General features: G+C 37.4%; 1 protein-coding gene across 3 annotated transcripts in view; it reads right to left on the bottom strand.

Moving 5' to 3' along the window:
• CADPS2 (calcium dependent secretion activator 2) overlaps positions 1-16929 on the bottom strand; it is a gene marked incomplete at both ends in the record, with an annotated part of 299698 nt that overhangs the window by 193503 nt on the left and 89266 nt on the right. For all 3 annotated transcript variants that reach the window (XM_080355871.1, XM_080355872.1, XM_080355873.1), the window contains one exon: positions 3878-4210. In XM_080355871.1, the coding sequence (XP_080211997.1) occupies positions 3878-4210 (333 nt within the window). The remainder of the gene's footprint in view (positions 1-3877; positions 4211-16929) is intronic.

The raw sequence follows: 16929 nt of genomic DNA, 5'->3' as shown, positions 1-16929 counted from the left end.
ACTATGCCATGTTTGATCTCTATAAATCAAAGAAATCGTAACAACACACTCTGGCCAGGCATCTCAAAAGCAAGTCAAGGAGCTCATTAAGTCCCAGCTAACTCGCAATCATTTCTTTATCACAGAATACAGCTCAAGGCAACACTATGTAAATAAAAATCAGGTGAAAGTGTTAGCACTTACCAAACTGAATCTTTTAATCACAAAGAGATATAGGTGGGTGGCAGCAGTTGCTGGCCTTGCTCTAAGTTGAAAACAAGATCATAGAAGAAATCTTCAACAACCTAATGTCAACGTTCTGTTAATGTTCACCACCCAAGGACAAGCTTAGGTATTTAGCATATGTTAAAAGATTATGACAAAAAAACCCCTGTTCTTCAAAGAAAAACACGTACAATTCTCATAACTATGTGGACTGTGTTTGACAGTGTCAGAGAGCTGGTTTATTGCTATTCGCTTTATTTCTTATTAAGTTATTTTGCTGATTGAACAAACACTGTTTCTCAGTGCCATCACATAAAGGATGGAGACTGGAAACCTATGTAGACCCACAGAAACCTGCACTCCAGCACAATTGTCTGAGGAGCTGTTGCCAGACACCCAAGGGTTTAAGAGCTGATGGAAATGCTCCATTTAAGACAGGCTGGGGAGCAAAGGCTGCTGAAAGCCAATTAAAGGTTTCTAAATGCAGAGACAGTAACAAGGAGGAGGCTGGCAGACAATACCTCCTACTGTTACAAACAGCATCCTTGTCTGCTTAGCAGCTCTGTAGGTGCAGGATAATTTACTCTTATCATCTACATTGTAAGACATTTTCCTGTTTCCTATTTCCAAAGGGCTGGAAGGAACAAAAAAGGTGGGAAAGAAAAAGACAAGAGTTTTCTGCACAAATTATAACTGTTCAGATTTGCTGTTAGGGCAGCTGTTTCTCAGAGCTGCAAAATACACAGAATTTCATATCTCTGATTCTCTGCTAGAAGCACTGGCTATAAGGCAACTCATCAAAACCTCTATCAAAAATACAATTTTAACATCTGTTTGGACTTACACTTATCTCACTGCTCCCAGACACTATTGATTATCATTATCTGCAAGACTCTGCTATTCTAAATAGCAGTAGCAAAGGGAAATTAAAGTGAGCATTTTCATACAAAGACAGATAGAAGCTTCTAGGGTGGAATGAAAACTGCTGTTGCTGACTGAAATCTGATTCTAACTCCATCTCATCTTCTATAAATACACTGTAAATAGAAAGGAATAAGATACAGCCTAAACTAAAATGTTTATTAAAGCTATAATGAGAAATAAGGGATTTTGCCAAAGGAAAAAAAAGCATTGCATTATCAGAGACTGGCTGATGTCTGCAATACGCTTCTTAGGAAGGTTGTGACTCGTCTTTTTCCTTGCGACAGACTTCTTCTCATACCTTTGGTGTATTATGTGCTTGACTGGACCACAGGAACAGCAAATAAAATGTATGGATGGTAGTAACTCTGTTGGAGAACATAATGAAAGCTTTTGCTTTAGCAAAGTGAACCTCATCATTGCATTGGAAAACCAAAATCCTCATTAAGCTAGAAGCCCAAACAAGAAGTGCAGAGACTTGAAGACTTTTCCTCTCTATTCTCCCCAGGTTGCAATACAGAGGTGCTCCTGTATCTCTTCCCAAGGAGGTAAGTCTCCCTTTCTTCCTGTCCTCAAATATTTATATGAACCCAGGGTAAACAATGTGTACTTTGGAGACCTGCACAGGAGATTTTACAACCTTCAGTGCTCAAAACCAAGAAGAGCAAGACAAGAGTCTTCTCTTTAGCCCATTGAGCCATTTCTGCACACATCAGGACAATCAATCAGTCTTTTTCCCTTCCTTCTTACCACAGGATTATTTCCTCTCTGATATGCAATTCAAAAAACAGAAAAGAAAATCATCCCAATCTCAAAACTCTACCATAGCTAAAGACAAAAATGTGTCACTGCGATGTTTCTGTGTCTTCATAGGTTATAGAACAAGGACAGAAAATTGTTGATATTTGCCAATCAGTTTTGTTCCACGAACATTCCTACAATTAAGAACTCAAATAAGGAAGCCTTCAAGTGCACAGCTATAAGAACCTAGTGGACTTTATCATCAGAACCACTTCTAGGCTAAGAGAACAATTTCCTTGTTTAATCCTTCAAAGTTCTACAGTCACGTTTGTTTGTGCTCCTCTAGCACAACACAGACTAACAGCAGATTTTGACCATTCACAGTGACATATAAAATAAGATTTAGCAATCATCAGACACCAGAGGAGGGAGGAATCCATACAGAGTTTCTACTAAAAATAGCGGGTTATCAAATTCTGGTGAAAAAAATAGTTATTTTTTTTCATGTTTTCAGGTGTTGGAACAGGTTGCCCAGAGAGTTTGTGCAGTCTGTCTCTATTCTTGGAAGTTTTAAGACCTGACTGGTTAAAGCCCTCAGTAACCTGGTTTGCCCTCACAGGTGACCCTGCTTTGAGCCAAGGGTTGAGCTGCCTGACCTCCTGAGGTCCTTTCCAAACTGCATTATCCTATGCCTCTATGTTCTATTATATTAAAAAACAAACAGACAAACCAAAACACAACTAAGCAGGATTACATCCAGGTTTCAGTAGTTCTTCACCTTATTGCCAACCTGTGTATCCCAGGGGTTAGCTTCATGACATACATGTATGTGAATTAAGAGGCAAAAGGAAAAAGATGAGGAAAACAGGGAAAAAAAAGAGTATTTTCTCTCTTTCCACTGAAAACACTGCTCATTTGGAAGTCTCTTTCCACCGTCTTGATAAACAGCTCACAGTGAAAACAGAAGCCCTCATATTGGATGCAGAATAAAATATTACACTTTCTTATAAAAGTTGCATCTATGACCCTGAGAATCATTAAATACCATAGATGTTTCCATCATAGAACAGTTGCATGATTTTATGCCACACTGCCCCATAAATGAAGTAGGCAACAATGTCCAAGATTCCCCATTTGTTCCTGAATTAAGACAGCCCACAACTACAAGCCAGCCTTCAGCATAATATATTAAAAACATCTTTTACGTAGTCTGGTGTTCTGTTTTATAGACAGTGTAGAAAGCTAGGTGAGCTCAGTTTAAATGCTACATTCACTCTGGTTGGTTGCAAGACTTTCAAAAATACCACTCTTTTTTTCAGGTCTTCACTCCCTAAGTAATTGTTAATTTATAGTTGCATCACTATGAAGACTAGCCAGATAAAATATTTTTACATATCATTTACACTACCGATTAGCAATAGATTATACATATAAGTCCAAATATGATTGCTAAATAGACTGCTTGTTTTGTCCTCAGTAATTTATGGGGAACATCACTTTCATCCAACAACACAACAAAGTAAAATGTGCAAATTAGCTTTGTAGATGGTGTTTGAAATAAAGCACATCAAGTTCTAACATAGCCAACTTCTAGACATTGTATGGCCAAGAGCATTTTGAATTGAATCACCTGCCACCTATCTATTTATGGAAGCAAATTCCTTTAAAATATCCACACAAACACACAAATGTATGTACAAATATGTAACTTATAAGATGGTATGCAGGTATATAGACCATAGAATATTCCACAGAATCACTCAAATCACTGGAGCTGTGACACTGTAAAAGGTCTCAGGACATCCTGGTAGCAAAAGTACCATATACTGTGCCATACCCTTGTTCCAGGTGCTCTCCAGCAACCAAATGATGCAAAGATTCTTTCCTGAGTGGTCTCATCTCTGTGGAGATGTACCTAAAACTGAAGACTTCTGCACACTGGAAGGACTTGACCTGTTGGCAGGGGGGAGATATTTTGAAAACAACAGAACCGAGTGACACCAATACTTACTTGGCAGGCATTATAAATCAACTGGTGTTCCAATTTTTTGATCCCTAGAATCTGCTGAAACATTTCATAAAGCTGTTCCTTGCTCAGAATCAGCTCCGATACAGCACTTAAGGCCATTCTATTTGGCTGTTTGCAAAAGTCCTCTTCTCCCCTGTATATGGCATCGTATTTGGCTAGCCAAGAACTTAACACTGTCTCTTTGCTCAATCCATCGATTTCTGGCAAACTTCGGACCCTCTTTTCTATATTTTTCTTAAAAACATCTCTAAAGTCATTTGCAGAACATCCTCCGCTGTGGACCATTCTTGCAACCCGGTCACTCTTGAGAAATACCTTTTAAAATAAAAGAGAAAAAAAGAAACAAAAAGTTAGGCATGGGCAAAACCACAAAATCATCCCTTATAAAGGGATCACAATCTAATATTTTGCTTCTATGTAAGTTAGCTTTATAAGTAAGAGTTATAAAGGCCAGGTTTGCTATATTTTTCACAAAGAAACAAGTGACTATGTTGAAAACGTAAGTTTGTGCGTTGACTAAGTACTTAAACTAAGTAGCTTTTAAAGCGTTTATTCATAAATTTACAATATTTAAACTAGAAAAAGTTTGAGTTAACAGCACCTAATTCAAAACCTGCCTACAAGATTTAATTAATCTTTCCTCCATTAAAACCAAAGAATTCTACAGTTCCTTGCAAGTAACTCATGGATGAGCCACACAGTCTCAAAACTCAGGAGTACGAGTTACAATATGAACTTTAAGCCAGCCGAGAATCTCATGGAAGGTGAGACAAAAATCTAGGAAAAATAAAAACGTACTAGAGAAACACTACAATCAATATTAACAATAGGGGAAAGAAAGATACAGAACTGGTTCTACTACTGTAAACATGATACTGGAGACACAATACGGGATTCTCCATGTAAAAAACCCAAACAAAAATTAACACTAAAAACCTCTCCAAAATACACATACTCTTAAAATATGACAAGGCACACTACAACAACAAACTCATTCAACCAGTGTCAGCATTCTGTAAGAGCTTTTCAGTGTTCAAGGACAGCTGCATTCAGCTCTTCTTCTAACATGGGCTTTGGCAAGGCTGATCTTTCCAACCACTGTGTGCGGCCAGCTCATTTCTAGCAAGTCTCATGAAACTGTTCCTCTACAAAATGCAAGCAACAAGAACATGACCACTGCAGCATGACTGGCCAGGTAAGCAACCGCTGTGTGCCTTGGACAAAGGACAAGTGGCAGCATGCTGTTGAACAGGTAACTCGGGGAGAACCAGCTGGCTTCAGGCAGCAGAGGGAGGTGGGCCCAGGACCCCCACCCTGCCGCATCAACACCCCGTGCACCGCTGAGATGCAAACAACAGACATGGTACCAGGTAATCGAAAAGAGATTTTCTATCCATCACCTTTCTGACTGTTCGCTCTCTTAAATCAGATGCTATGAAGCGGAAGATGAGTTAACTGTGCATTTTCAGATAGTACGTTTAGTCACCAAGAGCTATGAAAATGCTATGAATGAGGTGACAGCGCAGCAGAGCTCCAACTCCCTATACTCGCGTATGTTGGAAGATGGTGCGCCTAACAACCAAACTAAAATACTACTGTTCTTCATTTGGAAAATAGAAAACTGAAGAGCAAGAGAGGAATACATAGGTAGAAATAGACCAAGAAAAACGTATTCTAAAAGTTACAGTGCTTGTTGATGCATGTTTCCCCTTACCGTATTTTAAAATGCAGTTACCTACAAAACATACCTTTCAACAGATAACCTAATTGATACTGTTCAGAAGGCTGCGGATTAAACCTAAAAGTACTTGCCCACATAGATTATTAAAACAAAAACAAAACAAAAATCCAACACCAATATATGCTAATCACATTTCATGCTCTAACTGTACCATGATGGATTTCTTTTTTTGGAAACCTAAGCATGCTTAAATTCTTATCCCTAAAGGGACCTGACATGGTTACTGTCAATTAATGCTGATATTAATTTCCTCAAAATGTTATACTAATATTGAATCGCACTTGAAAACAAATAATAATCAGAAACTCCACTCAGCAATAAAACTTATCAATGCAAACAGGTATAAGGATATTAAGCCTTTCTTTGTTTTAACAGTCTGCAATTACAAGCGATGCATTCCTCCAACAGCTTCATTGGAAAGCAAATAGAAAAAAAATATTTTAAAAAAAGATTACTTCAGACTAACTTCAGCCACTTTGTACTGTCCATAAGCATTATTAAATCTTCCATCACATTAGTTTGTATGCTCCATGAGAGAAAGCAGATGCAGAAGAAAGAGTGAAATTAAGAATATTTATAGGCTATTCCCTCCCCAAAATCTCATGTTTATCCAATATTACATGACCCTATGTATTTTGCTAGGAATCAGTCTAATAAAAAAATACACACTGTAAGATCAGAAGAATACCATTCACCTTTCATTACCTTATTTCAGTCGTATTATTCAAAATCATTAATCCGAAATGCAGGGGCTGAAAAGCTGCTAGCATTTCCCTTGACTTATGAACCAGACTAATTGAAAACTTATTTCTAATTTTGAGGGTGATTTTCTAGGACACTGTAAGAAAAATCTGTTCCATTTTTTCAACACTTACCCATGGAAGGGGAGCGGTATTGTAACACTTGGTGGCCACAACATTGACAAAGCGATGGCATGTTAATGTTGGGCAAAACAACAGCTATGTGCAAACACAAAACATAATTTTCATGTATCCTTGACCTTAAAATGTTCCCTTCTGAAGTGTTTCAGTCACAAACTGTGTTTTTACTGTATTTTCTGAAATTATTCCAAGATAATTCTGTCCCAAAAGTTATGGTGGATATTAAAGGAAATAGCTCAAAATATAAACCCAAAGTGTGACTAATAGACTACAAAAAGTACATGATTGGTTCTGTAAAGGAATCCACTGGACCTAAAGCTCTTATTGTACTACTCCTTTTTGAGCAGCAAACTGACATTTTTCCTGAGGGAAAAAAATGTAATATCTTTAAAACACACTATTTGTATTTGAGATAATTAAAAAGTAATAATAACATGCCAATAGAAAGGCTCTATTTTCAAGATTTTGTTTTCAAGAGAAAACCATAAGAGAATGGAAATTCAGTTAGGAGTGTACCATATGTGCCTCAAATTTGACACAACAAGATGCATTAAAAAGCTATTAAATATCTCGTCGTTCCTGTTCCTGAAAGACATATGGTACACTTCATGTCAAATGCAGAATAATTTCCTTCAGTTACATTTCTTCAGATTTGTCTACTCAGTTTCAATGCTTTTAAGCAAAGTTTTACAGTTGCTTTTGAAAAAATGTTCTCAGTAGAAGTTCATGGGAATTGCTACTGTATGGAGAATAGTATGGCACTTGTTTCATGCCAACAGAGTTATTGTTTCCACCATTGTTCCAGAAAGTCCATCTGGATGAGTATCTGTCGGTCCGGAGTCTTGGGACTCACACATGCTTTACAACACCAGTGGTACTCTATTGGCAGCATTCCTTTTTACAATTAAATATCTAAGCTTTTTTAGTAGTTGTAATGTAGTCTGCCACTTTTTCTTCAACATGGATTATATGCACAGCCCTATCATCCGTGTTAGGGAAAATATTTGTGTTGATATCTCCATTTAAAGCAAAATGCTAGTTAAGTACTTTCACTAAGTTGTTGGCACTTCTTCCCTTTATTCTGTGTTTGGATTGTCTGATCATTAGACTTACTTCTAATTAAATAATCATTCAAAAACCTCCAGTGTCAAAAAGTTACCTCAAGACCCTCAACACTAGGAGGGAATTGGAGAGAAAAAAATATTTGAGTTTTGAATGTAAAACATAAAATACCAGGAAAAGTTCTTGTAGGGACAAAGAAATCTATTTCTACAGGGAAATATACCTGGTAGAACAGCCATCATCATTTGGAAAAGCTTGTATTATTTAGAAGTTATTTGCCGCGAGTCTAAGATTTTAATGAAGTATTTCCTGTTTCTGCCAGTGTTTTCTGGACTTTTTCAAAGAAATCCTGGAGTGATGCTCTTTGTCAGTCAGCATTTGAACTTTTAGTATCATTCGTGGTTCCTTGGGTCTAAGCTAAAGTCAACTCTTCCTGCTACCCATTGCTAACAAACTATCAAACACCAAAAAGAAACGCTCTACTAACACATACAGTGCATTCAGGAAAAAATAGATAGTTAAAAGACAGGTTTTGATAGACCAAATATATCAATTTTGAGGAACTTTTCCAATTCACTTTATTTAGAGCCCTTCTCAATACTCCTGGACTGAGCCATACCTACAGTCTTTGACAGATGAAGTTCTCCTCATATCATAACCATTCAAAGATTATCAGATAAGGAATTTTAAAAAATCCTCAATTTCTTTTCCCCTGATAATTACAGTAACAAATACAATTTGAATCTATCTACTGAAGTATGGTTTAAATTCACTTTTTCCCAATCATTATACATATAAAATTTCATGTGTTGCAAAAGCTTATTTCAAAATAGTCTGTAGCATTAGATAGTTACATGGAAGGCATATATCTGTTTAAAGATGGAAGTTAATTTTTTAGCAGTGACTGCAACTTGAGAAAATATTTGAAATATTGAACAAAAAACTGCTTTTACATATTCTAGCACATACCCCTTGAATAACATTTCTGTTTGTTGAACATCATACCAAATTTAACTAATTATACATGCAGGCAACACAAACATGATAATCTTATTCTCTGCTGTAGAGCTTAGGAAAAAACATAAGCAATATGCAAAAGAGTTTGCATAAACTCAACTGTAGACAACCTCTGTAAACAGATTAAATATGAGGCCAATTAGGCCATGCATTACAAACTTTTATACGTGTTGTCTTTCATTTGTAAGACATACAGTCATGGAATTCTCTATTAAGGTCACCTTTTTAGCCAGTTTGGAGGAAAAATCATTATAAATACCCATAATGTTTCTACCAGTTTGTATAAGTGGTGTTGTTAATAAAAAAATAACATTTTGTAATTCTGCTACACATACCAGTTAAACACAACCTTGCAGCTATGTGCTTATATATCAGTTCTAGCAGATCCTGACTCAGCTCTAGGCACAGCACCAACTGGCAACACACTAAGCTTACACTGACCAAATTATTTTACAAGCTCTTTTATTTTCAGGCACAAAACTTTTTTCAAAAGGGTTTCATAAAGGGAAAAATTATCATTTAAGCCACCCCTTTTTAAAACAAAGGATTGGAAAAAGAAGCAAACAAACAAACAAAAAGTGTTCTCTAAACAGTACATTGAGTCAAAGGGAAAAACATATATACATTAGGATTTTTAACCAAAATGTCATTTTCAGACTAACGTTCTCTTCCAAAGTAAAACACGGAAAGTACCTCCTCCATATTTTTAATTGCAAAGATATTGTGTCTACAATACAAACCTTCTGCAGAACACCTCTCACATCTGTGGTATATCCAATGCTATAAAATAAAAATATTTGGGTTTGTAGGTAATAAGTTATAATGGAACACTTTTTTCAACATAGAATTGCCTTCTTATTAACTGTGTGAAAACTGAAATTTTAGCTTCAGGGAGTACAAGTGTGTGTGTGTATATAGATGTATACATGTCTATGTAACGCATGTGTGTGTACACACACACAGAAGAGCATTGCAATCATGTTCATCCATTCTGGAGATGAACTGAATTCAGCTATAACTTGTTGCTTTTTATGTTTTGGGTACAAGTTTTGCATGGTAACATAGGATTTTGTTTAAGCAAAACTTTGCTCTTTTAAAATTCAAAAGGGCACTGAGAAGGGCAGAGAGACCACAGGAATGATTTTCGAGTCTCAAACTCCCGACTCATCCGGCCCCTGTACACCTTCCAGTAGTGCAACTGCACCGACATTCTCATCTTCATTAAGCAAAGCAGCACTGGGAACTTCGTTTGCCACAAGAGCAGCTAGAGATTTTTCTTCCTTTTTGACAGACACTGCTGTTCCTCTAGCTTTGAGGAGATCGCATTTACACTCTAGACATGTCCTATGTCTTAACAGCCAGAGTTCAATGTATCTCTCATGGAAAATGTGGCTGCAGCTCAAAATGCACACTATGTCCCTGGGACAGTAAACTTCTAGACATACTAGACATGGTCTGAACCTGCTTTCTTACCAGCTTTCTTTGCAACTAGCTTTTTTCATTTCTGTTAAATTTTGGCATCACTGGATGCAAGCTTTTGGTATCCTGCATGTGCCAGCACAGTAACAGGTGGAATAAAACACCACAGCCCTTATAAACAGAGAGGTCCTCTAAATAACAGTTCACCCAGAAGTGGTAGCTTCCTATTTCTATTCCTATGATTACTAGTATGCCATTCTGAATCAAGTATAAAATGCCCTTGTCTTCTAGACTGCAAATGGCAGCTGTAACAGTGTCCTCTGCACTGATGCAGATCATAGGAAATGCTTCATTACCTACACTTGGACATTGATAAGTGATTGCACCAATTGCTCCAACTGATGCAGCACACTTTATTTTGCTTGTGAAAGTACACTGTCTCCTCCTAATTAGAACTATTCAGGTTTCTGTTTCTGTTCGCTCCTGAAGTTTGCTAAGCAGCTGCAAGCACTGCAGTCATTTGGGTGGCACAAACAATCCAGAAACATTCTTTAATGGTGAAGTTCTTCCAAAGACCCCACTGAGTCCTCTTCTCAGCCTGCAACAAAATGCTGAGGCGAGGAAAACCCAGTCCATAGGTTTGTAATTAAAGCAGATAGGACACCATCAAGACTGCAAAGCACAACCACTGGCAGGATTTGGCCTCTTTTCTCCAAGCCCCAGCCAAATCCTGTTCATGAAAAAATACAATTTATGGGCATTTTTCCCAGTTGGAGCTTGTCACAGAGACTCAGTCTGCTTGGAGTTGTGTTGTGTCACCGTATTACTGCCACCAGTGATGGTACCACTGCTCTTAGCTGGTGGGATCCTCCTTGGGCAGGTGGGATACATGTCCCATTCAGCATTCTGTGTTGGTGCCACGTCAATCTTTTCCATGCAGTGCAGAGAAATAAGAGTCAAAAGATTTTGGTGAAGGTGGGGATAGACCCATTGTCCCCAAGACAAAAAGCAAGTTTGACTGTAAGGTATGTAAGGGAAGTTCAGCCTCTAACAAGATCACACATTCCACCTTTCAAGTGTTTCCAGACCCTTCAAACCATATTCCACACATAAATTACAGCTGTATTGCTATACAAGGGCCAAATGCTCTCTCCCCTACATGGGCTCACAAGGACTGATGAGTCAGCTAGTGCGTTATCTAGATCTCCAATGTATTTATTCATGCCAACACATTGCAACTGATGTTTGAAGTATCCTTAAAACACACTAATGTTAAAACTGAACTTTCATATAGCTAAGAAAAAAAGGTTGTTGGATAAGGCTTACAGATACTTCTCTTTGGAGTTGTTTGTTTTTTTTTTTCTGAATCCCATCAACCAGACACAGGTACTCAACTGCAGAGGGCAGCATTTTGTCCTTGAGGAATAATTCTTGTATTAAAGGGTTCTAGTTGGTGTTTGGGGTTTTTTTTGTGTCTCTTTTTTCTTGTTTTGTTTTGTTTTTATTATTTTTTATCTTAAGCATGCTGGAAACAAAACTAGAACTATATTAAGATTAATGGCAACTATGTCATATTGGAAATTGTCAATTTAAATTAAAAAATATAAATTAATAGAAGTACCTATTTGATAAAGACTGAACAAAGGCAAAAAGGACTTTGACAGAAATCCAAGGAACACTCGAGTTTGTGAATGCTTTTCAGGTTTCTGCCATGCTTTCCTGATGCGTTCTCCACTTAAGCTCCTGATGTGCTTCTTGTCTTTACCAGAACTCTTGAGCTTATGACACACTAAATAAACATTTAAAAACAGCCAGCAAATTTCAGGGCTAAACTGAGCTCTAAAATCTCTGCAAAAGACAATAATTCTCTTTCTAGGAACTAGAAGGGATTGAAATAAGTTTTTTACTTAAAAATTTGATGTGACATGCATCATCATGGCGTGCTAGAAGCATTACCTGATGGAAAACCAAGCATAGGACGTTTATTGCGTGATATTAAATAGCACCTTTGCTGCTACTGCAGCAGCTCCTCAAAGTCTCTCATACAAAAAAGCTCATTAGCAACTCTCAGCAGAGCCAACAGTTCTCACCCACTTCTCAAATTCCTTCCTCTTTCACAGGAATAAAAATATTCCCCAAGTCAGCTATTAGCATGAGAAATGATCTTGGGGACCAGCTCACACAGCCCTCAACAGTTCTGCTGGAGTCTGAAACCACACAATGCATCGCACCGAGAATTGGGGCTAGTTTGATGAAGGTGTAAAAGTTTGGAGAACAGCATTCACAACCACGTATTTTAGAAATAAAGGCTTATACCCAGTAGGAATTAACATGTATTATAACCAACACTGTTTGCTGCTATACCCTGGAGCTGCAGAATAAAACATTGTTTCAGATATGATGTTCTCATTGCACTTATGAGAGTCTAGAAAGAAATAAACACTCCAAAAATTATGAAGTTGATGTTTAGATTAGGTTTAGTGTGATCAACTAATTAGACTACAAGAACAAGGCCATTTTGGGTCAAAAATAAATAGCTTATGCAGTAGCTTTGTACATCTAACAGTACGTATTAATTATTTTTATGCTAGTTGAATAAAATTATTGCATTAGCCATTGAAATAGCATTTATATTGTATGAAGAGACTAACAGTCACCAGTGCATTTTAATAATTACTTTTAATAACTACTGGCTGCTGAACACAAGTGGAAATTGAGCTACTTACTGAAGTTTGCTCAGTATTTTGAAATCAGAAGTATTTTTTATGTTTTTAGAAAAAAATATATTTTTAAGACTGGCTTGCAGGTCTTCTTCCTCCTTCATTCCCTTTCATTCTCTAGAAAGATCCTCCAGGCACTACTTTAATCTTTTTTTTTTTCAGCGAAATTATCAGAGTTAAAGGGCCGTTTTTCTTTATCTCTGTGAGTCTTCAGAACAGAGTCTGCACCTTCAGGTAAAAGCAAAAGATACTGAAATTTTAAGAAATCACACTAAACTCCTATTTCTCTATTTAAGTAATTCTGTCATGATTTTGTTAATCACAGGTTTCTTCTCCCCAAAGTATACTACACTGTAGAGTTTTCCCTAATTCAGGAGAAAAAAATGCTGAAATAAAAAAATCTTAAATTTTGGTTAGCAGCAAGTTTTTTTTGTTTGCTTTTAAAACCTCCTTTAAAAGTCACATTACATTAAGGTGAGAAAAGGGAGTAAAATTTAAAGTAACAAATCATCATTGCCTGAAGACGTATAATCTTAATTTAATTTAATATCATGTCTACTACCCTTCTGGAGCACATTAAGCTACGGTTTCTTCTTACCAAGAGTAATGGTTCAGAAACCATCAAAAGTTGAAATCTTTAGAAGGTTTACTTTGCTTTCTTCAACTCTTTTGAGCAATATCACAGTTGCACATTGGACATTTCCCACAGCTTAGCAACCAGCTATCTGTGAAAAAAAAACACCACACGAAACCCCAAACTCTTGCTATTTAAAATGTGTGCTACTTCTCCAGGCTTAATTGTTTGTAAGCATACTGTACAACACTGTGCACTGAGATTTGTTTCTTTGCCTTCTCTTGCAAATTGGCACAAGAAAGTGCCTGAAGTCTTCCCAAAGTTTTGCTCCTGGGGGCTACACATTTTACAGACTTACGTAGTGCAATGTCCATGCCCTGGGCACAAGAACAAGCAGAGCTATAGTCACAATCACCATAAAAAATCCACAAAACTATTTCACCCAGAAGCAGTGTTTTCTCTTGGATTCATTTATTAAAGTTATCCAGACCCCCCTTTTGGAACAAGAATATTTATCCTCCTCTCAAGACAACAGCAACAACAGTTTTTGCACCCCTGTGAGACATAGCAGGTTATATACTGTTGCCTATGTGAGCATAGTTATGGATAACATTAGCAATAACTCTACTTGCTTCAGCCACTGCTGCCTTCTTGTTAAAAGTACAGTCTCCTCTTCCATCAAGCCCCAGAGTTTGCTGGCTGGCTGAAGCATTTGAGAGACTTTGTGCCCTATGGTATTGTTCCTCAGGTGGTACCAACACTCCAGAGGAGTTATTCTCCCAATATCACGTGGATGTCCAGCTCCAAAGTGGTCCAACTTGCCTCCTGAGTCACTTTGCTCACACAGGCAATGAATGTTAATGTGGTTCAAGATCTGTGAAGGATGATCCACAGCCACATATTCAACGCTGGCAGCCAGAAAGAGGCAAATCCTCTTCCCAAAAGATGAGGCTTGAGCACCTTCATGTTAGACACTGCATCAGGGTAATTACAAGCAGGTAATTACAAAAATAACTTATTGTCTTCCAGTAGTCTATGGCAGGGACAAATTGGCTGATAAACAGGAAAAAGGACAGAAGAAATAGATCTGCATATTTCAAAATGTTGTGATGCTTGGTTTGTTGAAAATTAAGAAACAGCCTGCTGTTAAAAGAAGTCTCAGTAATTCTGTGTCCAGTAATGGGACTGGGAAAGCTGACGTGCTGCTAGGCAGAAAGCATGGTTACCTCTGCATATTGCTTTCCTCCTGGCTGCACTATTGGTCCCATTCATTATCCAGCAAACAAATTCCAGAAGGAAAGTATCTGTCTCTGACTATGACGGAAGATGAAGGACAACAAAAAGAGCGAGAACTAATAAAGCAGAAAGAAGACAAAACAGAAGATTGAAAGAAACCGACTTCAAAAAGTAAACATATATACACGAAAATAATGCATAGCAATACAGCCATACCAAAAGGATAAGAAAACACATTTACTTAGCATGCTTATTTCACAATCACAGATGATGATTAGTTTTTGCATAACTACCTCCTTTGGTACCTGCAAATATGGGAAAACATAGTTATTCAAAATCAATAGTCCACATTTCCATTTGCCTTGCTAAGGAACTCCTCAATTTGCTGCCTTTTTGGTGTTTGTTTAGTTCTGTACAAAACACAACAAAACCCAGCCCTTCATCTCTTATGATAGTGTTTATTTTTTAGGATATAATCTTTCTAGATATAATATCCGTTCTCTTGCATTAACTTTGAGAAAAAGTTAAGTAAATGGGCAAGTAAGATAAGGAAAGGAAAACAGTTCTTCACTATTTTTTCCTCTACAATCACTTGTGGTTCTAATTTTTATTCCACTTGACTGAAAAGTGTAAGTTATGTGACAGTTCTCATCATTGGTATCGCACTGTGCTCATTTTGTCAGAGATTAAAAGAATTGGCTATTTCATTTCCCTATCACCATTAATGTTCTTCCGCATCAACCATTTTCACCTAAGTATGGATTAATAGCTTTTAGTATGAATAGACATACAACTATATCTCTGTTTTTAAACATAATACCAGGCAGCCTATAGTCAGAGTAGCTCTTCTGAGATCCTTTCAGCCTCATTCCCCACGGTCACCCTAAGTACTTTCGTTTAAAATGAGAAGGACACTGCTTCAGAATATATTTTTTTACTCATCAAGATCACATTTTCATTTCTGATTTATGTATTCTGTTAGGGTAGATGAATGCTCAAAAAGCACATGAGCAAATAGAAATTGTGTGGAAGCCACCTGAAGCATCATCATATTATAACATACAACATTATTTTTTTTGTCTCAGTTTTAGCAACAAAGAAGTCTCAGAAAACTGAGTATTTAAGCAGTTAACCTGCCACTTTTTTTTCCATGCACTATTTAGTTTTGGTGGTTTAATTTTTTGGGGGGGTGGAAGGGGCACTATTGCATGGGGAGAAAGATTAAAGTATTGAGTTCACTCTGTGGCCTAAGGAAACTGGAAAAAAAAAATGGAAATACCATGAGTACTGCAAAACTTGGATAGTTACTGGCAAACAAAGAGTAGACCCTCTTAAGCCTTGCAAGGCTTACTGATCATGTCTCATCTCTTAACATAGCATCTTTATATTACTATGATCCCCAGAATTTGAGGAAGTGCTACACACGTGGGAAAACTCAGACTCTTTCTGTCAAAGGAAAAAACTTCTTTTGTATCCATCATTTTAACAGCATTTTTGAGAATTAGATGTAGTGTGCAGAAGTGGCAAAGAAAGATCTTTGAGAAAGAACCACAGATGTGTACTTCCCATCCCCAAACCAAACAGAAAGGCTATTTGCACCTCTCATCTCTTGTATGACCCAATAGCTGCTCAGATAAAAACCACTATGAGTGTTTGAAAAACAATCCCATCATTAAGAACAAACAGGCCGAACAGTAGTAAAGGTAAAAACTTCTTTAAATATCAAGAGCTGTATGATTGGAGACAAGTAAATAAAGAAGAGACGCAAACCAGAAGATTAAAGGTGTAAAACGCCACCTAGTTCATACACTTAGCAATGTGTAAACTCTCAGCAAAGAGAAAAATAAGAAGTCTCAGTATTGTGTCTCCATGTGCTTTTACATACTAAGAGAAAGGAACCACTCAGAGGAGGATAGAGACAAACAGTCCTACAATGCATGTTTAGCTCTGCAGCTCACCCATGTCAGACCCTTTACCAGGTGCTGGTGAAGGACATCCTCACCCAGGGACAACTCGGGGCACTTGCCGCAGGCTCTGCTCTGAAGCACCCCCTGGAGGAACCTCTCTCTCCACAATGAGGACAGAGAAGCTCACAAACATTCATTGTCCAGACTGTTCTACAAAGCATCTCAAGGCAAGTGATGCAAATGCTTTTCAAAAGTTTCTAAGCTGGCCAAACAGCAGATTTTGGGAGAAAAAGTATGGAACAATACAGTCAAGTTGAAGTGCAAGCCGATGTGATAGATAACACTTGCTTCATGATGACAACATATTTGGTGTTACAGATATTGCCTCCTTGTCCCACCAAAAAGACCATCTGTACTTCGAAGTGTTTCTCTTTTTAAGAGGGCGACATGAATAACGGAATAAGAGTGAAAATGCAG

Source organism: Nesoenas mayeri (assembly GCF_963082525.1).
Source record: "Nesoenas mayeri genome assembly, chromosome: 1".
Classification (NCBI taxonomy): domain Eukaryota; kingdom Metazoa; phylum Chordata; class Aves; order Columbiformes; family Columbidae; genus Nesoenas; species Nesoenas mayeri.
Note: the sequence above shows the minus strand (reverse complement) of the source record. Positions and strands in the feature narration are given on the sequence as shown.